Source organism: Oreochromis niloticus, linkage group LG15 (assembly GCF_001858045.2).
Source record: "Oreochromis niloticus isolate F11D_XX linkage group LG15, O_niloticus_UMD_NMBU, whole genome shotgun sequence".
In the NCBI taxonomy this organism is placed as follows: domain Eukaryota; kingdom Metazoa; phylum Chordata; class Actinopteri; order Cichliformes; family Cichlidae; genus Oreochromis; species Oreochromis niloticus.
The window spans coordinates 9,192,525-9,220,108 of NC_031980.2; the positions used below are offsets into that span (position 1 = coordinate 9,192,525).

Consider the following 27,584-nt stretch of genomic DNA (forward strand, 5'->3'; position numbering starts at 1 on the left):
GATTTAATGATTGGATTACGGTTTCTTCGTCTGAAGATAACGTGATGGTGGGATTACACAGACTGTGCGCTCAATAGATTTCCTGTCAGATGCCACGAAACCCTGTGTCTCTACTCTGTGTGAGCAGGCCTGCACAGAGGAATGGAGACAAATGAGGTCTGGACGCAAGTATGTACCCACCTCCGAAAACTGGCAACACAAGAGCGGAGCGGGAAAGTGCAAAAAATTTGGAATTTAGCATTGCCAAATAAGAATGTCTTTTTTTTAAGGTAGTCTGACATCCACTTTAAATTTTGCATAAAGTTATTCAGTCTTAAAAATACCAAAAGACCACTTTTTTTGGGCTTGACTGGCATTGGCTCTATTATCTGCATGTGAAATCCTACATGTCATCTGAACATCAGTTCTCGTCTTCTCGGTCTCATTAAAAACATAAACATATCCCCCCTATTGATTATGTCTGGATGTCTTAATCGGATCAGCGGGAATAGCCGGATTTTCCTTCGCAGGAAAGTACATTAAATGCCAAAATATTGATCAAAAATGTAATGGAGAATGCACAGCTGCTTTAATAAAGCAATCAGCCTTTTGCTCCTGTGACTCTGATATGGACTGACATGAAAAGAAAACGTTCAAATGTATAATTCCTTTTCATTTAAAAGACGGTTGGGAAACGGGAGTCTGTCCTGAGGCTTGTGGCGACACGGCAACGCTGTGATCAATAGGAGCGTGTGATGGGTTTTGTATCGATCGGGAAAATGTGGGTTGATGAAGTGGGCTGGAGGGGTGGGTGGCGGGGCTTTGGGTTTCCTCCGATGGGCTGCCACATTTCACGTACGTGGTAAAGATCCACTCAAACTTCTCTGTCGTCGTCATCATTATTATCATTCCTGCCGAGGTCATTATCACTCTCAGTTTTCCTACATCCTGCCTCGCTAAGGACGGGTAGATCCCCTCTCTTCACAGCGTGACTGGTGGAATGCTGTGGGAAGCAGCTGTCATTACTTTAAAGGAGGGCAGGCTGTGGAAAGCCAGATCCATGGTGGAGAGGATAAAAGACTAAAGGGAACCGTTTAGCTCCATAATCTGGCACTGAGCCCTTTAAAGCACCGTAAACAGACCTGTTCAAATCACCCTCAGTGAACGTGCTGCTACTTCTGTTGCTTGTCAGTTACTGCTGTCCACTTTTGTTTACCTCATTACTTTGAAAATCTGTCTATCTATCTATCTATCTATCTATCTATCTATCTATCTATCTATCTATCTATCTATCTATTCTTTCTTTCTCTGTTTTGCAGCGCTCCCTTGTGAATGGAGGCCGACTAGTGGCCCATTAGCCCGTCTCATCTCAGTAATCTTTCATCACCATTGGCTGCTGGCAGGACAACCTTCCTGAATCCAGCCAATGACAGTCGCTCCATATGCACCTAAACCACTCCCTCCTGTTCTTAAAGAGCCCCCTTGTCTTCAATGGAGACTCAATCCCCCCTCGCCGACTTACTCAGCCTGAGTGCGCTCTCAGTGCTGCTGCTCTCCATCCATCCCTCTTATCTTTTATTCTCTTTCTCTGTCCGCCAATCCCATCATCTGTGTTTTACCTCCTCTCGTTGATCACCGTTTCCTCTCTTCATCTCTTCCTGAGGTTCTTTTTTTGTTTTTTCCTCTCTCCTCTTTCTCGGACCACCACTTTTCTTCTCACCGGCCGTACTCTTGAGCCCGAGCGTGCGGCACCTGTGCAGACTGGAGTTTGTTGGGCCGAGGCAGAAGGTTTTTCTTTTTTTCTTCTTCTTCTCCTTTTTTATTAATTTTAAGTGTGCGTGTTGAACACAGGAGGGAGGGGAAGCAGCACCCGGGACCACCTGACCAATATTTATTGAGAATATGAGGAGATTTAGGAACTGATCTCCTGCTTCAGCTTTTCCCCAGCTGTTTATCTGTTGTTGTTTTTGAATTTTTTTTAAATTGCAACATCTGGAATGCTTAACGAGGACTGATGGATGTTTCCGAACTGTGCATCCCTGACCCTCTCTGCTACCACAACCAGTAGGTGCTTCTTTATACAAATCTCTTTTTTTCCCTTCTTGGTTAGCTTTTCATCTAAACTTTTCTGTCACTCTAAGTTGATAAAAATCATTTAAAAATGTTATAATTTTTTTTTTTTTTTTAAAAAGCAAACTAAACTATTTCCAAAGACAGGGTGTTGCGCTCATTCATGTACGGGACATCAGAGCTGAGCGGTGGCTAGTGTGGCGTAGCCCGCAGGGAGACCGGGGAGCTGGTCTCTGTACAGCTGTCTACTTCTGCATCAGGATCCAGGGTTTAAACTCAGCTCATAGAAGAGAGTCACAGGCAGATTAATGCAGCCAGTATCCTGTACACTGTCCTCCAGCAGCAGCCGGTGTCCCAGGAAAAGTTAGCTGTGACTGTACTGTGTAAGAGTGACACAGAAAAGTGTGTAACTGAAGAAGTAGATACATGTCTGTGTTATTGATACAGCTCGTCTTGTTTTATTGTCATTTATAGTTTTTGATATAAAATTGGTGGTTATAGTTAAATAACACAGAGTGTTTAGTAAGTTTGATCACCTCCAAATGTGGCACAGTATGTGAGTAAAATGCAGTTAATACAAATAACAAAATGTGCACTTTAAAACTTTTTTTTCTTTTTTCTTATATATGGTTATTGTGCATTTTCTTAGCACAAAGGCAGGGATCAAGCAGCTTTTTTCCTAACAAATGAAAAGTTAAAGAAACTCTTAAATCTCATTTGGAGCTCCAGTCTTTATCATTGTTGCAGTTCTTGGATACCTGGAAAGATAGTTATCTTATATCCAAATGTGAGTGGACAGTGGAAACCGTTCACTGCATTCACTGGGATCCTCTTAATGTTAATCTGTAGATGGGATTGGAAAGGTTTAATCTGCTAAGCACTTTTTACAGGACTGCGATTAAGAAAAAAAGGGGGAGCAACTCCCGAAGTGTTAAATAAGTGTTTGCTGTAACTGCATCAGAGCTGCCACTGCACATAATCAGAATAAATGAGATCCTATCAGTTTGTATTGGTTGAGCAAGCGAAATGACAAAACGTGTTTGTATTCAGAAAAAGCAGCTTTGGTTAGAAGCTGTTCACTCAGTAAAAATGCGTGTAGTTTTTATGCACTTTGCATATGCATAAAAAAAAGCTAATTTGGGCGTTAAATCTATGTAGTTCTATCACTCACAAAATAAAATGTCTACACTGCTGCTGCTGCTGCTGCTGCTGCTGATGATGATTCAAAGCGCTTCAACACTTCAGTCAAAGGTGTCGTGCACACCTTGAAAGATGTGCATAAATTTGATTTATTCATTGTAATCAAATAAATCACATAAAATTCCTTTTTAAAAAGGATGTAAATTATTTCCAGGCTGGAATCTTCAACCACAGTTTTGTCAATTGTTTTGATATTTTACATAAAAGTAACAGATCTCAATTAAATACATCTGTTTCAAGCATCGTCTCTGAAGGCTCTAACTTTTAATATCACAGTTAATTCATGGGGCTTTTAAAAGACACGCAATCACAAGCCTTTCATTTTTACACAAACTCTGAAGTTTTAATTACATCTTTAAAGAAAAAAACACTATGCCAAATAGAAATGATTAAAAATGACAAATCCTACAATATGATGCTATTAACCCATCATGACCCCAGACTGTGTCTGTGTCCATCTATGTGTGTGTGTGTGTGTGTCTGCATTTATGTATGCACATAAAAATATGCATGCGTGTGCTGACAACTGAGTAGCTGGTTATGCATGCTATACCTGCACCCTTAAATACTTGTTAGGTCATATTTGATAGGCCAGCACTACCCTAACACCACAACTCTACATATTTTTACTGGTTAAAACCAACTTCTGCTTGAGATGAATGATTTTACACTTAGAATTTTTTATTTAAAAATGTATTTGTCAGCGTTAAAGTTGCATTAACCATGTTGTCCTACATTTTCCCACATCGAGCAGTCGCACGCTGAAAATCTGTGTGCTCAGTGTCACATATATTTGTGATTAGTTAGGTTTGCCTCTGCTTTTAAACCCTTGGAGACTGTTGCCTTACAACTATCATACTGGCCCGAGGTGAAAGGTCAAAGGATTTTAGTGCCCAGCTGTCAAACCACATCTCTGATGCTAAAGGAAATACCTGCTCTGTCAAGAGACCAAAATATTAGTTACATCTTGTGATTTATTCTTTATGAAAATGTGCACGTTGGGATCGTGTTGGGATTTTGTGAACCAAAATCAAAATAACATACAGCTGTACACAATTGTGTATGACCTACTATTTCCATCAGCCTCCACAGGTGCTCTCCACTTTTTCATGTCAGTCAGAACCATCTGCTTTAAAATTAAAGGAGGCAGTTTTGAATTAAAAGTCGTGTCAGACATGGTGTAATTTTACATGTTTTTTTTTCATGTAAAGTACACATATTGCTTTGTTCTTCTTTTAAAATAACTGTTTATTTTTTTAATTATAGAAATTCTAATACTTATTAACTGTCAACAGCGTCACATGAAGATTAAATATTCTGCTTGCTCAAATTTTTTTTCAACTTGTTTTACCTGCTGTTCCCACAGGTGTCCTCCCCAAGTAAACAAACATGAATGCATAAGCTACCAAATGTATGCGGACACAGATAGACAGACATATGCACACTCATGTAGACCAAAAAATCACACACTGACCTGGGATCTAATTTTAGCCGTCCAATACATGGAAACACCTGACTGTGTCTGTTAAAGAGGAGCACATCATCTTATCATACATTGCATCTGTAATTTGTTACGCTTAACACACGGGTCTTGCTGTGATTAAGATGCACCCCCCATTTATTCTTTATTTGTTTTTTTTAAACACTTGGCGTCACATACGGATGCTTGAGTTAAATTAATTTGATTGCAACGGAGTATTTAAAACCCTGAGCATAAGAAAAATAGTTCCTGGAGTTGCCTGTTGTTTAGGGGAATTCAAGCATTACAAATTTGCAGTGAGTGGAGTTCGCCATCTGCAATCAGTGTTTTTTGCAACATAGAACATGTAGTGGCGGATTTATTTCCATCCATTCCTGATCGATCCTTCTCTCATTGCTTCTTTCGTGCGTTGTCCAAGGTTTGAAAGAGTAAATTGGAGTTTAAATATTTCACTTGATGTGTACTCACAGCTCCCGGCCACCTTTTCGCACTTCACCAGTCACCGTTTGGTTCGTGTCAGACTGCTTGAAAAGGATCCAAATCTTACACGAGGGCTGTGATCTCTACCAACTTTGTTTGATAGTTGGCTGATCTGACCAGCAGAACTGACTGGAAAGCCAAAAGAATCCACTGACGGATGGAGGGAGCAGGTGGTGGGAAAGTGCTGCATTGTGTTGAAACTGTGGTGAGGGAGGGAAAAAATTTGCTTCCTTCCAACTTCACCACCAGCTTTGAGTTTTCATAAAGTTGACAAAAACTGGCTGAGATAAAAACAGCTCTGAACGTGTGAAGTCGCTGCTGTGTTTTCTCATGACTGTCGCGTTCACTGTTAGCAGTGGCTACTCCTTACGAGCCGAGCTTTGTTGGTTCTGTGTGATGGCATGAGGGGAGAAATAGCTTCATCACACGTCATGACCGCCCCTCTTGATATAGATATATCCTTTAGGTAGCCTGTCAAGGACTCTGAATTCATCAGGCTGGAGATGGACACCTTTTTTTTTCTTCACATGCTGTTCAATCAAACATGAATGTGCCTTTCAAGTGCTCAGGCTGAGTGTAAGCAGCAGAGAGAGGACTTCTTAGAAGGAGTTTGTTTTATTGATCAAATGAAATTAACACACACACACACACACACACGGAAAGAAGCAGTGTGGTTCTAATCATGGAGTGCAGGTCAGCCGGCATGTTTAATTTAATGGGCCTCATCGTAGCTTCACGAGGTCTCACATTGTGAACTTAATTCCTCTTCACCACGTTAATTTGCATTGTGTCAATTGACCGGAGCGCTTACTGTATCAGCTTGAGTCTCACTTGAAATTCAGTCCATGCTCTAATACCATTAGGCAAATGCAAAGTTGTGTCATTTACACATTTGGGGGAGAAAAAAAAAGAGGGGGGGTGCGGGGCGGGGGGGGTAGGAGGGGTGAGAGAAAAGCCAATTTGTGCCGAACAAGACTCGCTTGTGATTATCAGTGGATGTTATTACTGTGGAGAAGCAGACGTTTGAAGGTTATGTTTCTGGGCAGTAATTGAAATGCAAAATAACATTAGGATCGATGGCCATCTCTGTTTATTTATGAAATCAATATCGTAACTGTCCCTCATGAGTCCTTCTCTGATTCCCAATGACGGCTTAAGTCTCTGCTCGTTTATTCTTTCTCCCCCGTAACCTCCTTCTACTGTCTCTTTTTAAAAGGCAGTTAGGGGTGTGTTTGACTTTGCAGAGAGAGCAATTTCCTAGAGGTGCTGGATGTGTATGTAGATGGGGGTTGATACTCCAGGTAAGGAGACATCATCCATGTGGGAAATCTATGCAGTCTCTCCTCGTGGCAGTGACATTGAAGAGGCCATATGCTGGAAATTCTCTGTATGGTATGTGCATGTGTGTGAGTGTGTTAGAGAGATAGAGAAAAAGAAACAAAGTATATCTATGTGATGCAAAACTAGTGCTGGGACTTACTACCTGAGATAAAACTACGTTAAAACAAATATTTTTAAAAATGAAGATGTCAGAACAAAATAACTTAGAGAATGACTTTGCAGCACCTTTGCAGCACAAGTGAAGGATATGCTTGGTTCCACAAACTTATCGTCAAGCTTTAAACTGTGGTTTTAAAGCAGTTGCAAAGGAATAAAATCTGATACACTTTAAACCAGAATAACTCAGTATTATGTACAAGTCTGTGTGGGGAATGCACATGGTGGAACATAAGCATAAACACATATTAAATACACATGCACATAAACATAAGCTCAAATCTATCAGAAAATGAGGAAATAAATAAATAAGTCACACAACATTGCAAGAAAATCTGAACAACTTCAGGAATAAGATGCTCCGAAAAGAAGAAACCTTCACCCTTTAGAGGCAAATACAGAAAATACTTCTTAAGGTTAAACCTAAATGAATTTAAAGTGCAATCTTGTTGCAGCATTACAATGTGAGGCTACTTAAGTAGTTAGTAGATTTTTTTAAATTTTTTTTGCAACGTTTAAGTGTTGGTTTGTGTTCTCTTGACTGAATCTGCAAGGTTGTAGCAGAAGATTATTAGAAATCCTGTTTCATGTGTTTGCTTCTATTAAATCAGCATATTACAGGGATAGCTCTTTTAAATGTGTATTCATTATAAATATATGAGGAAAAAAAGCGATATTCGCAGCAGCGAAATTTAAGAACACACATTTTTGATGACCTTCATTTGTGTCACCCGCATGTTGTTGTTACCACTTAACACTTGGAGACACACGCTACCCCCATTTTCCCACTCGCATGACCATTCATTTCCCAGACACCGCGGCCACTGACTAACAGTGTAATCTATGTGTCAGGCGGGAAGGGGCACTCCGTTTAAAGCTGATAGAGTTTGCCCCAAACAAGGACAGCCTATCATAGAAAGATTAATGAACTAATTTCATGCATGGCTCCTTGCCTCTGTCCTTCTGTGCTTCCATGTTCGACTGTGTGTTCAGCACCGTGATTTACGCTGTGTTCCCTGCTACAAGCTTAACCCCAAGCTCAACAATAATATTTCCTTTATGCGGAAAAGTGCGCTGTAAAAATTTGGAGAGCCGTATATATTCACTCCTTCACCCAAGACAAGGACAGCATGAGGTCATTTATGGAGAACTGTTTTAAATATGCTTTTTTTTTTTCGTGTTTGAGTGGCGGTGTAAATTTATCGTGCTGAAATTCGGGAGGCTAGACAACATATTTCATGGAGAAGAGGTGGATGGATTCGGGATTTATGTTGGGAAGCTGGGGATATGCGGCTCTGCCAGCATGAGGAGGCATGCCAAAATACACACATGCACATGCAAACATCTGAGATTTCAGCTGCTCTGTCGGGACATTTTCCGCACCTATCTCATGTTAGCTTCAAAAAAGAAAAAGTGGTCAATGATCTGAGCGTGCATCACATTCCCGTCGTGTTAAACATTCTGGACGACTGTATTTTTCGTACAGAGTAGTCTCTTGACGTGTGGTGGACAGACTGGAACGCGTGCATCTGCTGCTCCGTGGTGTCCATTGTGGGACTGTGTGGGCCTCGCAGAACAGAGAAGGCAGGTGACCTTCACGTCTGTCTGATGAGTCCTGCTTGTCTGCTCTGTTTGTACCATTTTTCTGCGCAGCGGAGCAAACACTACCCCATTAGGTATTAGGTGCAGTGCATGTGTGTGTGTGTTTTGCCAAGGGAGTGGGACAGGTTGAGGAGAGTCAGGCTGTGGTTTGAAAACTCTATGTCTCTTTATATTGGGGCGTGGGGGGGGGGGACCAAATTATGAAACTATGAAGCTATTTCTGTCTGCGCGAATTGGTGGTTCGTGCCATTATTTCATTTCGACAGATTTGAAAGGGCCCATTAGAAATTTCCATTAAACCTAACAAAAAACATCTCCCCAGCGTTGCCGTGTGCTAAGTGTGGAATGAACTACTTTTTACGTATGCCACAATGTGCTATTCCATAGGGAATCCCCCCCTATCTGGCTGCAATGATGTATTAACTATTACCACGCTGGTCTCTCTCCACTTCAGCTTGGAGAAAATATATCGTCCAATTGACTCTAGGTGAATGCTGATTGCTAACAAGATTTAACATGAGTCATCTGACTCTTTTATAAGCCACAATATCCTCAGAATGAAGGCTAACATAATGCTGTATCTCTCAATCTCGCACTATGTTAACAGTCTCGACTGATTAAAAATGCATAAGGAATGTCTGGGGCCCGTAAGAGGAGGGTTTATTTTTTCATGCCTCATCTGGAACAGGAAGGAAGCCGAGGATCAATAGATCTGATCTGGGCCCAGGGGTACAGGCTATCTCCTCCTCCTTCTCTCTTCTTCTCACTACCCGTTTGCAGTTAAAAAAGAAAAAAACAGAGGTTTCTTGGCTTTAAATAAACACTTGTGCAAAGGAGGCAAAAGAAGGAAAATGCATTCTGAAACACAACACCATATTTAAAAAAAAAATGGAGACAGCTCCTGGCAGTAAAAAAAGCCAAAAAGTTCAGACTGTAAAGCAGCATTAGCTTGCTATTAGTTTCAGACATTCCCATCACGCCTTTCCGCCACTCTCACCGCATATTTATGACTCATAAGAATTTAAGGGCTGAAGTTCTGTAAGATCAACACCAACTGTGACAGACAGAGCCAGCAGTTCTAAGACCGACCCGGGCCTCATTTCATGCTTCGTTTGAGAGAATATTATTGAATTACAGCAAGGAGCGCAACATGCACTGGCTTTGCGGCCTCAAAGAGAAATGACTACCCACCAGTAGCAGTAGTCGTTAAGTAAACAAGCATACTCATGGAGTTATAACATAACACCGTTAAGCAAAGTGTATAATTTCTCATAAAGCCTAACACGGCAAATAAAGAATACTCTCTTTAGCTTCTACCCTGCATTAGGAGGATTTTTTAGGAATATATTTTTTCTTTAATCCTGCCTTCGTAGTCTTTATGATGAAATTTTTGGAATAAGGCACTTCCTCTGCCAGCTGTAACCCAACACCTCCACTGGCAAAATAACCGGGACTATTGATCGGGTCATGTATTACCCTCAATCCTCCATATGCTGAGTGTAACACCTCTCTTTGTCCATTAACAGCCTTCTGAAGTTTCATTCATTCATTTACTTCTGGCAGCCGACCAATTGTGGGCATTGTTTGCAAGATGTATGGGGCATCTGTTGACATGGTCGTTAGTTACCATTTTGCCTGAGAGGAATGAGCTACTGCACTATATCACTTGGCATTCTGGCGCATTAATGGTTGTGTGTGTAAGGCAATCTATCAAACTCAGGTGAACGGGCTGATGAATTTCTCGCAGAATGAGTGGCGGATGATGGTAGCAGGCAAGACTCGGTACAGTCACGGCGATGATTTCATCCGAAGCTTTTGTGCTCTGTTGTTTGATCCTCTCGTTTTTTCACTTGGGGGTATTTGTGAGCCTTTGCATTCTTTTTATTTAAAGAAAAAGTTTTAAAAATGTGTGAAGAAAATGGGGTAAAACGGTTAATATTTTTAAAAAGTTTGCTAATTATTAATACTGAGATATGTTACGTTTATGTTATTAGTTTGTGTAATAAAATATTATTTTTATGCCAAAGCTCAGTGTCCCCTAATGTGGTTTCGATGCCAATATGACAGTTTTTGTGTTTTGTTTTTTCTGAATCCAAATCACAATTTTTTTTCCTAAATCCAACCAAACAACTCGTGGAAACAAAAGTTAAAAACAACACAAACCATAGGTCCATCTGCCTACATATATATGTGCTTTAAAACAAGTGGTTTAAACTCCAACATATCACCCCATGGTCTCCTTTTCTTTTCTCTTTTTCCTCACACACAGTCAGTCAAAGCAGATGGCTGCCCTTCTCCTAACCTTGTTTCTCCTCAAGGTTTCTCCAATTTAAAAGGGAGTTTTTCCTTCCCACTGTCGCAAAGTGCTTGCTCATAGGGGGGTTGTCTGATTGTTGGGTTTTTCGCTCTAATACTGTGGGGTCTTTACTGTACAGTATAAAGCACTTTGCGGTGACATAAAAAAGAGTTGAACTGAATTAAACATTCATTTCTTTCCAAAAATTTGGAAAACCATTGTGTTCCCTGTAAATTCAGTCTCAAAACTGACTAACGTTCCGACTCTGTTTGTGTTTCTCCAGGTTACTAACCAGAATGCCCTCCGAGGACCGGCACCTATCCTCGAGCTGTGGTTCTTATGTCAAAACAGAGCCTTCCAGTCCTTCCTCCTCGCTCATAGACACTGGCAGTCACCACAGTCCCAGCGGCAACTCTGACGCCAGCGGCGGCTACGTTAACGTTGGCAGCGGACGGTCGCACACCCTGGACTCCCCCCCAATGTTCAACCCAGGAATGCTGGGAGGCGGCAGCGCCTGCTTACGCCGCTACGAGGAGTGCTCCGGCGGCATGGCTGATGACTCGCCAATCAAGTGCGAGTACATGCTCAATGGAATTCCCAAGAGGCTGTGCCTGGTGTGTGGCGACACTGCCTCAGGGTACCACTACGGGGTGGCCTCCTGTGAGGCCTGCAAAGCCTTTTTCAAAAGAACGATACAAGGTACTTTTTTCTTTCCCACTTTTCCTTTCACATTTCACTGACTCACCTGAGCTGTCAGTAAAACTGTGTTTTAGGTGGTGGGTTATTTGTATTTTTGAAACAAATGGAGACAAGTAAAAGTACAACCGCAGCAATAGAAAATATGAGTAAAAATGTCTGCTTTTTGGATTAACTATAACTTATGAATACTTAGAAAAATGCTCTGTGGTGCTCCCATTTACTGCTCAGACCATGCACTGCATTTCTGCATCTTTGCGTTTGTAGCTGTTTAAGTACTGGTTTGTTTAACTACATTAGACACAATAACATTCATTTACAACACCACAGATAACCAGATAAATCAGAGGATGTGGAGAACTGATTGATAGAAGAGAAATGAAGAACCCACACACTTTAAAAATTATACAGTTTTCATTTAATTTTTTATGGGTTTTTTCTGTGGATTATCAGATCAATCTATATTGACGGCCTCTGTTTTTTGTTTTGTTTTTTTGCTTTTCAAAATAAGTAGCAAAAAAGAAAACCACTTGTTGATAGATGTTACCAACTCACAGATATCAAAACAGCGACAGGTGAACAGCGCCAGATAAAAATGTTACATTGTTATCTTTTTTTCCACTTGAAGTGGCCATAAACAAACAATGATTTGTATTTATTAATATTTTATTCTAAAAAGTACATTATTGCTAAGGTTGTTAGATGAAAGCATTGAAGTAAAGAGATTAATATTTTTCAGTGAAATGTAGTGAAACTGAATTTTAATCAAAAATAAAATTATACTTAAAACAATAAATTCTTGACTTTCCACCAGTACTTTTAAGCAAGGTGTACTTTCACTCTTGTCACAATAGAGAAGTGCTACTTTTTAATGATTTTAAATACTTTACGTTCACTTGAATACGTGGTCGTGCGTGTCACAGGTTCCTCAGTGCTTTCATGGGGCTAATACGATGTGGTGTCTACAGCAGGCATTAGGCCCAGACTGCAAATCTGCTCTAGTTTGTGATTTTTGATGTCTTTGCGTGCGAATCATACATCTGGCACTGAATCTGCCATGTGTGGGATCCGTTCCAGAGTAATCTTTTGGACAGAGATAATGCGCCACAAGCCGAGATGCAGATTTTTTGAATTTGATTTGCAGCATTTGTGTCTGGATACATGGAGTCAGAGTGAGGGCACATTAAGACAGGCAAATTTGAAAAGTATTCTGCCTAAATCCCTCTCAATTACCAAGCACGAAGAAACAGCCAAGCATCTTTCGGCACTGTTTTTTCCTTTTATTTTATTAGCTTTTGTTAAAATCCAAAACAGCACATTACTGTCAGAATAAAGATGGAAAACGTGGGACTGATGTGAGAGCTGGTTACCTCACTTGGTCTTAAGAGTGAAGCTCTTTGGCACTCTCTCTAATTGCATCACATGTTTACAAAATTCTGACTTTTTCTAATAACTCTTAACGTGATGGTGACAAATATACCAAGTCTGATCCTGATGTATATCATTTTTATTTTTCTTTGGCAGCGAGGATTTTTTTTTTTTTTTTCAGAAATGTTTGGATAAGGCTCGGGGGTAGCCAGGGTATTTCACACGTCTTATTTCTCATTATTGATTATCAGACATTTCTAAAAGAAAAAAACACGCAAAAAAAATAGACACAGCAAAGACATATTTTCCTAAACTTATTATTTATTTATTTACGTATTTTTTGGCTGCCCATTTTTATGAAGGCTTTTCCTGGCTTAATTAGCCTATATGAAAATGGCTGGATTGTTTTATCATAAGAGCATTTTCACTTTTCTTGTACAAGAGGCTAAAACATCTTTGGATTGGGAGCATCAGAAAATGTAGGAAACCCCTACTTTCTTTCAAGTCATCAACACATTATCTGTTGTTCAGTCCGCATGCTACACTTTGTTGGGTTTTACTGAATGTTTTTGGCCTTCTGTCCAAATCCTGCATGCCCATTTATGACCAATCATTGGTAGTTAAAAGGCTGCTCATGCCCCAGTAATGCTGATGTGTGACTTTGCATTGTCTTGCCGAGATCTCTCTCTCTCCTTCTCATCTTCTTCCTCGTCACTGTAGTCTTCTTCTTCTTCTTCTTCTTTTCACTCTCCTTCTTGGAGGACAGGCCTGTAATGAGCTTAATCTGTCCGTCATTCGTCCTGAGCCACGGGAGTTTCAGTCAATAACAATCAGTGTTGGGTGACTGTAATTAAGAACCAGGCATTTCATTGGGAGAAAGTCAAGAAAGGAGGGTGGGAGGTGTGCATCCGTTCCTTGCCCCTAGGCCCCTCTAGCCCTCACCCAAGGGGAAGGAGATGGGGTCCAATTAGAAGCAGAGGCACGTGTTGTGGTGGCAATAACAGAGGGAGGGAACAGCGAGACGGAGACGCTGAAGAGTCCTCTAAATAAAGGCGGTGGGACGAGGGACGGGGTAGGTGGTCATTCACATAGAGGAGAAGCAACTTTAATGGAATGGTAATCAGGAAGGGGGGTCCCGGCCTCGGTAAAGGAGGAGGACAAGGAGAGGTCCAACTTGAGTGGAGATGAGCACGTGGATAATAGCATAGCATAATAATATATCAAAATTTAGAGGGAAAATAAGAGAGGTTAAGGAAGGATATTAGAGTGGTTGAAATGTCCTTTGAGAAATAAAGGTGGACACAAGACCTGATTAACTAAGAGGGTATGCCGACAGTGAGCTTTTAGAGGTAGGCAATTTAAGTCTATTGTGGACCCCCCTCTCACCCACCCACCCACCCACCCACACCCAACAAAAACATACACATGCAGGTCATATTTGACCTATCCTATTATTTTTGGATTATTGTTTGGTTTTGAGGGAAGAAAATTTGATATCCAAGCAAGTTCTTCAACCTTGGAAGGTCATAAAATATTGCATGTATGTAGTACAGAGAATAAGTTCAACATTTCAGGCATGCAGCAAAATGTGATGTTGTCTGCTTGTTGAGTCAAAGCTCAGAATCACTGCCTTCAGTTAGTGAAAAATAACATATTGCTCAGTGCTCTACAACAATAGAACAAACAGCAGATGTCAAGGAGGCAGCTGAAGAAAGATGAAAAAAATTAAAACTATTTTGTAAAACTGGAATAAATCTCTAAGTATGAAAATACTTAGAGATTTATTAATGTCTTTGAACATATCACATCATTTTCATCATTTTGTGCTTGTGCAAAATAGAGCAGCGGTTATGTGATTTAACATTTAACATTAGATTTCCTTTATGTGTACAACATGCATCATATGTAAAATCTCATCATATATCTGTGAGAGTGATGTATATATTTTTTTTTTCTTTTAGTTGTTCATTTATTCTTAAATGTCTCTAGTGTGAATTGTGGGACATTACTGTGCATTAAAAAGTATTAAGTGTACTCATTAGATTATGTAATTTTTACATAATTTACCCTCTAGTATTCGCACTGAGAATAAAATTAAAGTACTATATATTAATACTGCAAATATTATAACGCTCTTGCTGCATGCAGTTAGGTCGCAGTATAGTGTGCAGTAAGGTACATGTCGTGCATCTCTGCACATGAGCGCTGCAGTGTACTTTATTTCCCCTCTGCTAATGCCTCTCAGTTTAACAGACTTTACCTACCCCGAATCCAGCAGCAGCCTCTGCCAACATGCTGGCGTGGTGCCCTCGGCCCCTAACTGTGCGTGTGACCCTGCTGGCACTTTCGATGCCAGGGATCCTGACAAATGTTGGCACCTTCTCCTTGACCAACAGGGGGTTGTGTGTGTGTGTGTGTGTGTGTGCATGTGTTTGTGTGCTCCTCTGGCAGACCTGCAACAGACAACACCTGGTTTGCTGTTTTTAGGTACCATTAATACATCTCTGGACTTACGGGACATTGTTCAAACAGTCAATCATGGGGTTACGGATACTTGGGAAAGAGGATTTGTCACTGGATTCTTGGTGTCATGTCAACTCTTGAAGTGTGTGCGTAATGATTTGGGGGGAAAATAAATAAAAAAATTCTTAACCGGAATCAGGTGAGAAAGACGGGCAGCGCTTAAATTCCAGCAGATTCAATATGTCTGCATTTTCTGGCTGTTTTTGGATCTGAGTGATTAAATTGCATAGGAAATATTTCCATAGTGAGCCAACAACCGTCAAGACGACTTGAATAATACATTGAGCTTTGCTACATGATATCGCAGTCTTAGATTGTCCAGTCTAGCAGCAGCTCCTGGTCTTTGCTGGAGAACATTATGCAGAGTGCTCAGCTGTGCGTCCGTCTCTTAGCCCCGTGCTGTTGAGGGAGGGCAGCTTTCCCATCATCCTTTAGGTGAAGAAGGATGGGCTGGAAAGGGTCGTGGTGAGCATTGCAGAGAGGACGCTGTGCATTAATGAAGCTAATTTATCTGTGAATCAAAATGGGAGTGTGACTCCGGGGCGGGTAGGTGCTTTTTACATGCCCCATCAAAATGCCACTAAACCCTCCTCTCCTTCAGGAGTGTCACACGGGGTCACCTTGGGACAGGTGTGTGTGCGTTCACAGGCACACACATGCACACACGTGTTGTGTATTTTGCAGTGTTGTCACTCCGTGCCTGGTGTGATTTGATCTTCTTTCCAGCGCAATAATTCCAAAACAAATTATTCCTAATTGCTGATGTATATCTGTTAAGCACACAGAATAATGGAGTCTTTTTTTTCGAATCCTTTTCCAGGGAATATCGAGTACAGCTGTCCAGCTACCAATGAATGTGAGATCACCAAAAGGAGACGAAAGTCTTGCCAGGCCTGCCGCTTTATGAAATGTCTTAAAGTTGGCATGCTAAAAGAGGGTGAGTACTGGTTTTTCACACAAGCTCACACAACAGATATATATATGTGTGTGTGTGTCTGTGTTTGCTTTATCCTTTTATTTTTACTCCACCCCTTGTGCAAAGCTGCATTATTTGGGGTGTCTGTTTAAATCCTGTTGATAGTCAGTGCTCACACTCAGTGCTGCTCCTCAGCACTACAAAAGAATCTAAGTACTGTTGTATGCATGGTTGTATATCACATAGGAAGCAGCGTGAAGCAGTACAGTTCACAGTTCGCAGAGTGGCGAGGGCTGCAGTGGATGAATGCTTTAAAGACTTTTGTCCAGGAGTCTGGAGTCTGTGTCACTTATAAAACCACACACATGTATTTTTTAGACTTAATTATTTTCTCTTGATATTTTTTTTCTGTTTCAGTCACACTGTGGCTAAGCTTGGGTAACAAAACTAGCTCTTTATGTGCAGGAAAAGGTTATAGTTGAGGTGTTAGAACGCCTTTCTGGCAATGAGTGCTTGGGTTCAAGTAACACTTTTGGCTACGGACACCGCGGTGCTTGTGTCTGTGATGCCGTATATGCCATGCTATATACTCCCTGGTGTAAATAGCCACATTAACTTTTCCACCCACTGGTGCAAATAGCATTGTTGGCTATTGACACCTTGGTGCTAATAGCATCTGTCTAGATTAATTAACTGTCACATCAAAATCGTAAAGATCATATTCTTCTTAGGCGGCTTTCTCTGTTTATTAGTATATAAACTTTAGATTCTCCTCTATGGCACCAAATTGTCTCGTGATTCTATCTTTTAAAATGCATTAGATGGTGTAAAGATTTTATGATCAAGCTGAAATCAGGAGGTTCGCCTATATGTTAGAGTAAGCTGTCTGTTTTTCAATGTTTGTGGATCTGTGATGGTCACTCCGGTCTAGAGGAATGGTCCGTGATATTAAAGCCAGCTGTGGCCTCAGGGAGACACCGGTGACATCACCCACAAGCCTTACTTACTTCTCCTCACACTGCCGAGCCTCTGAGTGTTTAACTCAGCCGGGTGGAAAAAGCTGCTGAGCTGGATGTTCTTACCAAGACCGACTGAGATGTGTAACAGTACTCTTAAAAAGCACAGGCTGTTCCCCCAAGACTTCCCTCTCCCCTGGGCTCTGGGTGTCTCTCTCTCCATCTCCCACTCTGCCTGTCTGTCTGTCTCCCTTCCCCTCTCTTGCCTGCCGTATTGATCCACTAAATGCTTTCCGAATATCCCACCTCACTTCCTGCACGTGTTGTTTTTCCTCCAGTGTGAGTCCTCTGGGAGTACAGAGGGAAAATCTAGCCGATAGATTTTCTTTTTTTCTTTTTTCTTTCCACGGGAAGAGGATTTTTTTTATCTTTTCAGTTTGTAGAGCGAGAAGAACTATCCTACACCAATGCAAAGTCTATGAAAAGTCTAAATCATGCTATTTATACACAGAGGGCTTTCAAACCTAATGTGCTGAGCTTGGACATTTCTGGACAGATGTCCATGAGAAACAAAATCTCGAAATTGCTGAAATACAGCCTATTTTATTTACATTTCTTTGTCTTATACTGAAACAAAGAATAATTTTTGGGCAACTGTGTAACGAATGCTGCATAGAAGAATAACTGCACACTGACAGTAACAGTAAATTAACTGAATAATGTGCTGAAATAAGGCAGAAGTGTAGGCTTTCTATAGGTGTTAATGGCATAAAATATATAAGAAAATAAAGATTTAGAGAAAAAGAAGCAAAGGAATTTTTAAAATATTTCTTTCACACATTAGGATTTCTTTATTTCTACCAACATTAAGTTTAAGTGTAATTGATTAGAGGAATGACTGCATCGTACATTTTATTAGGCCTTAATGTGTGCTCTGATAGCATTAATGTGTGTATGTGTGTGTATGTGTTTCATAGTCCACACTGAATCCTAAATTAAAGAAACACATGATTTATAAATTTATTTATAATCTCCAAATAGAGAAAAAAAACAGTTTCCTAAAGATAAAACCATGGCCATATAGTTTTGTACACGTCTCGTAATAGCAGCCTGTACAAGTTGACTGCAATTTGTCCCAGTAACACAAGACTGTGTGTCTCTTTTAGTTCACTTTCACTGACCCAGCTTCACTGTGACGTAGCTGCGTTTGTTCCTCTCAGACAGAGGGGCCGTCCGTTCTGTTTGGCATAACGCTACTATTTATACATGCAGCTACTTTTTATGTCTTAATCCTGGCCAAAATATCTCACACTGAGCCTTTGACTCTTGGCCAGAAGAAAAAAAAAAAGCAACACATTTGCTTCAGAAATAAAGCTGAAACTATTAGTGCATGCTTAAAGGAAAAACTGTGGGGTATTGTCAGCGGAGAGCCAAGCTAAGCCGGCCAGTGTGTGTGCGAGGCGCAGCGTCACAGCCACCGCAATATGTGGCACAGTAGGCGATTTTCTAAAAGTGATGGTGTTCAATTAAGAGTAAAAAGGACACTTAATCATGGCATACTGCAGTGGCGTGGCCTCTTACAGATTTAAGGGGGACTTTGATCAGGGAAGCAGTAGGGGGGAGGGGACAGCGGCTAGCCTCGCTTCATGCTATAAGATCACCCTGCAACAAGTGACCAAGGGCTGGTCACCGACAAGGAATAATTACATTGTGTAATTTCTTAAAATGTTAACTTGAATGGTGTTTAACACTCTAATATCCTGCAAGGTTAGTTATATCATCAACAGGTTCAAACACGGAGGACTAATAACAGAAGGCACACATGCAGACCCTGAACTACGAGCAGCGGATTGACATTGTGGGTAAAATCTAGAAAACACTAGCAAGGATTGTTTCATAGATCCAGTTCAGTTCTATTCTATTTTATTTACATAGCGCCAAATCCCAACAACTGTCACCTCAAGGCGCTTTACTGTAAAATAAAGATCCTACAGTAATACAGATAAAACCCCAACAATCAGACAACTCCCTATGAGCAAGCACTCAGCGACAGGAAGGAAAAATTAACAGTTAAAAAACTGCGGACTCTGTTGTAACTGGTTTGAGTTAAGGGGGGGCAGACATGACAAAAGATACACTATGAAAGAAAGCCAGAGATTAATAATAACTAATGCAGCGTGGAATGAATCCAGAGGACTTAAAGACAGCAGCACATTCCACAAACAGGAGATTGATACACTGAAAAGAATAAGGAAGTGTAGTGTTAAAGTATTAGCTTAATAAAGAAGGTTTCTAATATCTTCACAATGATCCAGACTCAGATTTAAAACACAAAATCGTTTAAACCAACAGAGATGAATGTTTGAGCATCTACTGAAGGGATATTTTGAAGACACCCACAATTGTAGTCATAAATACAAGATTTACAGAGAAACCAGAAACCAGTTAACTTGTATTTTATATCCATATCCAAGCCAGACCTAATCAATTTGGCCCAAATATGTTTTGTGAGATCACGGTGATCTTAAACCTTGATCTTTGACATAAAAAATAGCTGACTAACTGAAAGCTTTTCCAGCTTAAAAACAGATCTTTAAGGTGTGAGGTCATGATTGCGGTGTTCAAATAGAAAAATGGTTTTATGTTGAAGGTTTACAGATTTGATTTTATTATTTAAGCAAATTTCGTTTTTCGTAACAATCCTTGTCAATATTAAGCAGGCTTGTGGTTTTTTTTACTTCTTTCCTTTGAAATGAAACCATTGTGACTTTTTAGTTAATAAAATGTGTCCAGATACGTTTCTATTTTAAATATTATAATCTTCAGCTATTAACAGGTAAACAGTGATAAATACATAAAAACTGGATATTGTTTGTTTTTTTTCCAATTTATTCATTTGTTCCCATTGCAAATTTCCCTCACGTTTTGGCAGTTGCTTACTAAGAAACGCCTCCCTCGGGGTGCTGTGAGAGTTATATATTGTGATGAGTCGCTCTAGAAGTTTCCAATATTTCTCTTCCTCGTGCCAGTCATGCCATCCTGACTTTTAAAGGGTAGCTGCCAGGGATTTTGAGCCCCATTAGTGGGTGGGGAAAACCCTTCTGCTGTGTGCCACCTGCCACTAATCAGCTGACTTTACTTCTTCGAACTTTGTTTGGTGGCTTCAGGTGTGCTAGGGGTCTAAATAAATCAGGTATTCTAGCTGTGGCCAGTGCCAACATAATGCAAAGGGAATTTATGGATTATGCTTAAGGGTGCGTTGAGCTAAGCTGTCTGTTTAAGATGTAGAAGATTATTATTTTTCCAAGAAAATCAAAGAAATATTATAGATGACGGGCCTCTCTCCTGGTTTGGCTTTACTGCTATGTCACAGCCGAGCACCTGGATGAGCCGGGTGGACGGCAGCGACAGGCAGCTGTTCGAGGAAGCCGGCCTCATTCACTGACCCCTCAAATGTCCAGCTGAGACTGATGAAAGGTCACAGGTCAGTGGAAAAACTCTCACGTAATTACAACTCACGGAAGGTATGGTGTCAGTCACAACTGCCAGGAGTCAGTGCCCCCAGCTAATAGCGGCGCTAATATCCCATAGCATTACTGTACGGTGTTAAATGATGCAAGAATCTACCGCGTGTGCATTTTTCAATTTCCGCTTTGAGTCACATCCTGCTGAAGAAGAGAGATGGATTCTTTTTTTCTTTTCTTTTTTTTGTGCCAGTAAGCATGGGTAGCTATGTTGGTCCTTGAACAGGTGTCCGATCATCATGTTAACAAATTATCGTGTTCAAAAACCAAGTCCCACTGGAACAGAAGCATACCGCCTTATACCCACTGAATGTCTGTCCTGGAAGAAACAGGTCCGAGCATAAAAGGTGCTTACAGTTTGCTCTTTTAGTAACTACTGGTGGTTCTAGTTCAGTGATGTTAGCTCTGTGTTTCTGTGGTTTATTCTTTGCTTGCGGGGATTTTCTGACATCGCTGTAATGTGGTGGATGAACACAAGCTGCCAGACTATTTTGGCAACCTACACCGCTGTCTCGCCCTCTCCTAACCACAGATAGGGATCAGCAGTCTTTCCTGAGCGAACGTGGCTACCAGGGTAATGTTACAGCCTTATTTTCCTCCGGCCACATACACAAAAGATTAGTAAAGCCATATCCAATATCACAGACTGTCAGGTCCCTTCCCAATCAATAGGCTTAAATCAGAAACCAATCTATATGCTAAGATTACATCATCATAATAAAGATATACCCAAAGTCTGCACTCTGTGGGCGTCTTCAGAACCAGAATTTTTAGCGTGTGTTGCTCTGCACTATTCAAAGTACTTAAACTGTAAGTCAGAAGGACCTCTCCCTCCTTGCCACTTGTTTTTTCTTGTACCATAAACTTGTCTATCTAACAGCACATGTGTGTGGGCTTGTTTGCTCTTTAGGGTGTCAGAGTAGCTGGCAGAATGCAGCTGAGAGTCAGCGCCCACCCAGAGGCTCTGCACTGGCCTGTCCTCACTGTCTGGCAGGTGATAGATCAGACACGGAGGCTAACACGTGTTCCTCCGAAGAAGAGGATTTAGCGAAGCGCTGACCTCATAACAACCCTTCTATACATGCCCTCGCTTCCCGACACACATGTCAAAATGTATATCACCCCTGACAAGGGGCTCAGAATCGCTCCTTGAGGTCCCGTGGTTGTCACCGACACCGTTCTAGGTTTTTTTATTTTATTTTATTTTGTCCACTGCACCAGCTTCAACTTCATGAATGATCCCGGCCCTTCTCGAGCCCTGCAGATGTTTTTGATTAGAGCTGCATCTGTGGTTAGGGCGGCACTGCGAGACAAAATAATAGCCCTTTGCGGACACACTGGCTCAGATTTATGTAAAGTGTAAAACATGATAAAAAGTGATACAAGTGCCATAGCAGTTACGGTTAAGCAGTGCCAGCATTGCCAGGCCACCGGGAGGGGGTTGCAGCAGATGGTGCGCCATGTTAATACCCAACCCAACCCAGCCCCCTTCAACTTTTTGTGTCGTCTTTTCTTCTCCTTTCCCTTCTTATTTTCAGCCCACCCAGACTTAAGAAAAAAACCACATGACAGCCTTTACTGTAGCTCTTTCTAACTTTCCAGATCAGACGTTCAGAGGCAGCCCTGGAAGGGCAGAGCGGCTGCGCTTTGCAAAGGGTGAGCGGGCCGCGTTGGAGGGGGCTCCACGCCGCATCCCTCTGATTTTTCCCAGCTAAAATAGGGAGCTCCTAATCTCCCTTTGGCAGCGTTAGCCAGCCAGCCAATTCTGACACATTCTCTCGAAAGAAGCGCCTCTGACAGGTGAAAGGCTGAAAATAGTTGAGAGTGAGAAGCTTAAACACGCATGTACACACGAGCACATGTTCACATAGTAACACACAGTCTCGATATGAGACACATGCACCTTTCAGTGATGATAGCTGCTCTGTAGAACTTCTTTTTGCACCAGAAGAATGACTCTCACTTATATCATGAATGTTTTATTTGGACACTTTTTTGTTTTTGCTCAACCTTCTGTCTTCCTTTGTGTATTTCTGTTTTTCTGGCATCAGTTTTACATTGAAGACACTGCTGACGTGGGTGTTTTTCAGCATATAGACCGATGTCTCTGACCGCATTGCGAAGAATGTGGATTTAGACAATTTGCGTGGGGGGTTTAGGCAGAAAATGTAATCACATACTTAACTCAGATTTCATTTTGATGTTTTAAGGTGGACTTTAAAAATGTTATTATGTATTCTTAAGGGCCGTTTTACTTACTGTGTAATTTTTTTGTCATTTTTTTCATTGTGGGGATAGAATGAACATTTAGGCAGCTGCTATGGTGAAATAGATATCTGTTGATTTTATGTGCAAATAATAAATGCATAGCAGAACAAAATAATCCGCAGGACACACCCGGTGCACCCGTGGCCAGCGCATAAAGCGAAACACTGTCACTTTAATGAGAAATTTGCCTTAACGTTTTAACAGGTCAATAAATGTAGTGTATGTGAAAGGGAAACAGATCAGGTGGCTGTAAAGATTGCTCTAATGTAAATATGCCTCATCGTCTGTCCACACACATGTGCATGCACACAAACACACACAAACACACTCACATAGCAAGAATAGACTTTCAGCCAAGTATCTCAGCCCGTCTTTCTCGCAGTCAGCACAAAGTTATGAGCGTGCTGTAGTATGTGAATTCATATTATCCAGCACACATATTTCTTTTACCCCATAACCTCACCCATGCATCCATACTTTGCCTGTCACACTTTATGAAAGGCCAGCAACCATAAAAAAGGATCTGGATGCCTTTAAGATGATCTGTGGACCCGCCTGGCACCCGCTGCCCCCAACCCATGTCAGAGGCTCTCGTCTGGACCCGCATTGTCTTGAAGCGCGGAGGCCGATGTGGTTTTGGGCCTGAGGTTAGGAATGCGGTGCTGACGATGACACACCAGCCTCCCTCCCACCCTCTCCGGCCCTCTTCCAGGGGCCTCATTCAGCTGTCTTGTTGTGGTCATATTCTCAGTACTGTTCCATATCACATGGGGAGGAGATAATCCCGCACTGGTGAGATCAGGTGGTCACTGGGACAGGCAGGGCCGACAGGGAGAGGATGTACAAGCTGAGAAAGAAGAAACCATCAGAAAACAGATATATTCATCCAAGCACAGCAGATTGTTCTGTTTGATTTTCCAACCCTCCCACTCTTCAGCCTTATCTAACCCTTGTTTTTTTCCCTCGTCATTGTCCCTGCCCTCCTGCCTCGGGTCTCTGCTGTTTGCAGCGCCGCTAAGCTGTAAACTGAAACTGGTTAGCGCTGAGCTCTTAATTCTTGTCAGCGTCTATTAATTATGGGCCAGTTGGATGTTCGAGTTCAAACAGCCCCCGCGGATCTTGGAATTCTAACTCTGGCTGTTTGGTCACTTGTCGCTTGTCGTAGCTACATGACCTAGCAGCCCACGGCAGGGAAACTAGTGTGTGTGTGTCAGTGTGTGTGTGTCTTGATAATGTTAGGGGCAAAAGCAGCAACAATTCACTGTCAGTTAGCCTGACAAGAACATGCTGCATGAATTTGGAGTTGGTACCTTCTTAATATATTTATGCATTAAACAAGCTTATTATTGTGAAAGGCTTAACTAACTGCATAACCCTTTATTAGGCCTCTGTGTACCATTAAATAGAGAGAGAGGGGCTCCTGAACTGATTTAATATCTGGAGTACATGCACACAGTTTCCTGAAGCCCAATTTATCATTTTAAATTTAACTTAACCAAGAGTAATGCTAAAAACAACCACTAAAGCTCCATCTATCGCAAACCCAGCTCCTGCCTGCCTAACTGACTAATTAAAACCGCATCCACATGTGTTCAAAGAACAAGAAGTCTATTTGCAAGCCTTATTGATTACTTTAAGGCGTACAAATGGAAAGCTGTGTTAGGAGAGGGGCTCTCGATTTAGCTTCAATCTGCCAGGCATAAAATGATCTCACTGTGTTTGCTGGGAAGAATGAGCTCCCTCTGGGCACGGTGGGTAATTAGGTTAGTGGATAGTCGGTGTCAGGAAATTGAAAGACCATCCTAATCGGATTCTTTTGTTTCCAGGGGAATCAAAGGAATTTATATGAGTCACTGGGAAATCTCACACGACTTAATTCCACTTGACCATGTAAAATCTGTTTGCTCTCCCTCAGTGCTCAAACAACTTTTAATGCAAACGTATCAATTCAGGAGACAAGGTGCATCCAGCCTCTGTGATGGCTTTGAAGATAATCCCGCATGTGAATGCTTAAACTTCCACTCGGAAGTCCTGCTTGATGGTCGAAAGGTTAAAAAATAACTGTTTATGTAGATGCATGACAGAAAAATGCTGCAATTCCAATTTTTTGGAATGTATATTATATGAAGAATAGTAGCAAATACGATGCCATAAAATAGGTCGTTATAACTGAATCTAACTTTCAAAAATTAAGCATATAAAAAGAAAGTGAGAAAGTCAGCAGCAACGCCTACTTCCAAACATAACAAGTGAAAAGTTCCCTTTTATTTTATTTTGCTATGTAATCATTAAGTTTTGTGGATTCGTCAGAGTGGCTTTGGTTTATTTTATGCATATGTGATATTCTTTTTGCAGGCGTGCGTCTCGATCGAGTGAGAGGGGGGCGTCAGAAGTACAAGCGGCGGTTGGATGCCGAAAACGGTGCCTACCTCGGCCTCACCCTCCCCCTCCAGCCAAAAAACCACGTGAGTCGCTTTTTTGTTGCTTTTTTGTTGCTTTTTTGTTGCTTTTTTTGTTGCTTTTTTCTTTTTTTAATTTAAAAATCTCACTCAGTGAAAATGTGCATATTACCTGAGCATTACAGAAAGCATTAACTTTATTAGTTAATGTGATGGGACATAAAGCTGTGAAATGAATCTTGAGGAATATGGCGAGAGCATTGTTATCTACATCCAAAGATGAGATTCATGTGGCACAATATGATCATATTTTAGGCAAACAGTGTTGCCTAAAACTGTCACACACCACAGTACATTTATATCCTCTCACGCCCTCCGTCCGTCTCTTTCTCTTCCCCCTCTTAGTGACAAAGATCGTCTCTCATCTGCTGGTGGTGGAGCCAGAGAAGATCTATGCCATGCCTGACCCCACCATGCCGGACGGAGACATCAAGGCTCTGACAACGCTGTGTGACTTGGCTGACCGCGAGCTGGTGGTCATCATTGGCTGGGCCAAACATATCCCAGGTAGACACATGTGACTGCTCTTGACTGAACCTGTCATCAGGGCTCTGGCTTTCCAAACACTTGTCTTAATGTGAAATTTCAGACATAGGTGCTTTTTATACAGATTTGCTCTACAGTGAAATAGAAACAGAAGTAGGGTCATCTATTAAGTTGCTAAAAAAAAAAGAGGTTAGCGTGTGGTCTTCTGCTGTTAGTAAAGCGGAGGAGAAACTGCTCCCGTTTGCTCTTTGATTTGTTGAAATGTTACAGTGTGAGATTACTGGAGTACTTCACCGACTGCTGTACATAACACACCACCCCCTCCCGCTCATACGCATGCACACACACAGGATAATTAACATCTGCTACTCATCTGCACCTAAGGGAGAAGCTAGTCCCACATTCTAAAATCTAATCAATAAAGAGCAGCTGAAACCTTTGATTTGACTGGGGTGGGGTGGAGTGGGGTGGAGAGTCTGTGGGGGGACCCGCCCCTATGTCAATGTATTCCATTTCAATCCCAGACTTAAAGAAAGCAATCCTCTTACTTACTTAAGGAGACTACACAGGGCCTGTGGTGAAATTGATTTATTTAGGGAAATACTGATGGATTTCCCTTCTCCTTGTTGATGAATTCTTAAATAAGACTTGTTATGCAAATGTTCTTAGATCTTCCGTTCTTCTCATCTTTATCGGCTGAAGGAGACACTTTGGACCTCCGCGTGTTCATAAGGGGCACTGGCTGGTTTCAACGTATATGCAAGCCATTGATCTGGTTAAATAAAGCATGTAAAAGATACACGTGTTGTCAATTCAATTGTTATTCAATTAAAGCAAGTAATATTCTTCACTGATGCATTTCTTAATGGGTTTCCTAATTAACTGAAATAAATGGCAACAGTCAGGACACAAATTTTATCTTCAGTTGTCTTTTGTTGTGCATTTACTTCACAGGGATAACAAAGAAAGAGCAAATCCTTATGTCAGAGTAAGGAACCAAAAAAGGTCTCGTGCTTGCTTAAACACAATTAATTAGTTGTAAAAAAACAAAAATGCATTCATTCAGAGTAAATAAAAAATGAATTTTTGCCAAAACAATTGAGTTTTTTTTTTTCTCCGTCTCCTTTTTGGCTGGCACAGTGCTGTCCTATTTGTCCCATTCACTGGCTCATCGTCCACACTTAAAGCAAGACTATGAATCGTTTGCTGAGCAGTGGCCCAGAGTAATTATAAGACGATGGCAAATACGGTCATGGGAAAAAGAAAGTACAGCCTCTTTTAATTTTGTGGCTTTACATATCAAGACATAATAAAAATTATCTGGTTAAAATTAAGTAAATACAGCCTCAAATGAAATGCACATGACCTGTAACCCGTGTCAGTATTTATTTGACAAAAACTCAAAAGATGTAGAAGTGTGTAAGCAAAATACATCCTTACTGCTTCCGTAGGAAATAGAAAGATAAGTGGCAGCAAGCTGCTACTTATCAAGTTAATTAATTGATCATCAGTGAGGGTGAGCACCTCTGTGAAAGCTGAGGTTTTGGCAGTTTGCTGGTCTGTAGTATCCAGGTATGTCTTAACGTAATGCCAAGGAGCAAAGATATCAGGAATGTATGGGCTCAAATAGTCAATTCCAGGACCTAAAGCTCAGTAAAGCACCCCACCGACAGCCAAACCCATCTGTTCTCTGATTGGATTGTTAAATTTGTGATTGACATGACATTGACCAATCAGCTGAAAGGAAGAAAAATTGGGTCAAAATTCGTACTTGTACGTTGAAA

The 27,584-nt window shown here is 41.2% G+C and overlaps 1 protein-coding gene across 1 annotated transcript in view; it reads left to right on the forward strand.

Moving 5' to 3' along the window:
* The first annotated feature begins 1,492 nt into the window (after positions 1–1,492).
* Positions 1,493–27,584, forward strand: part of LOC100690064 (steroid hormone receptor ERR2) — a 38,768-nt gene continuing 12,676 nt past the window's right edge. The window contains 6 exon segments of the mRNA XM_005460271.4: positions 1,493–2,043; positions 10,888–11,303; positions 16,012–16,128; positions 25,211–25,294; positions 25,297–25,320; positions 25,660–25,821. Of these exon segments, the coding sequence (XP_005460328.2) occupies positions 1,994–2,043; positions 10,888–11,303; positions 16,012–16,128; positions 25,211–25,294; positions 25,297–25,320; positions 25,660–25,821 (853 nt within the window). The 5' untranslated portion in view covers positions 1,493–1,993.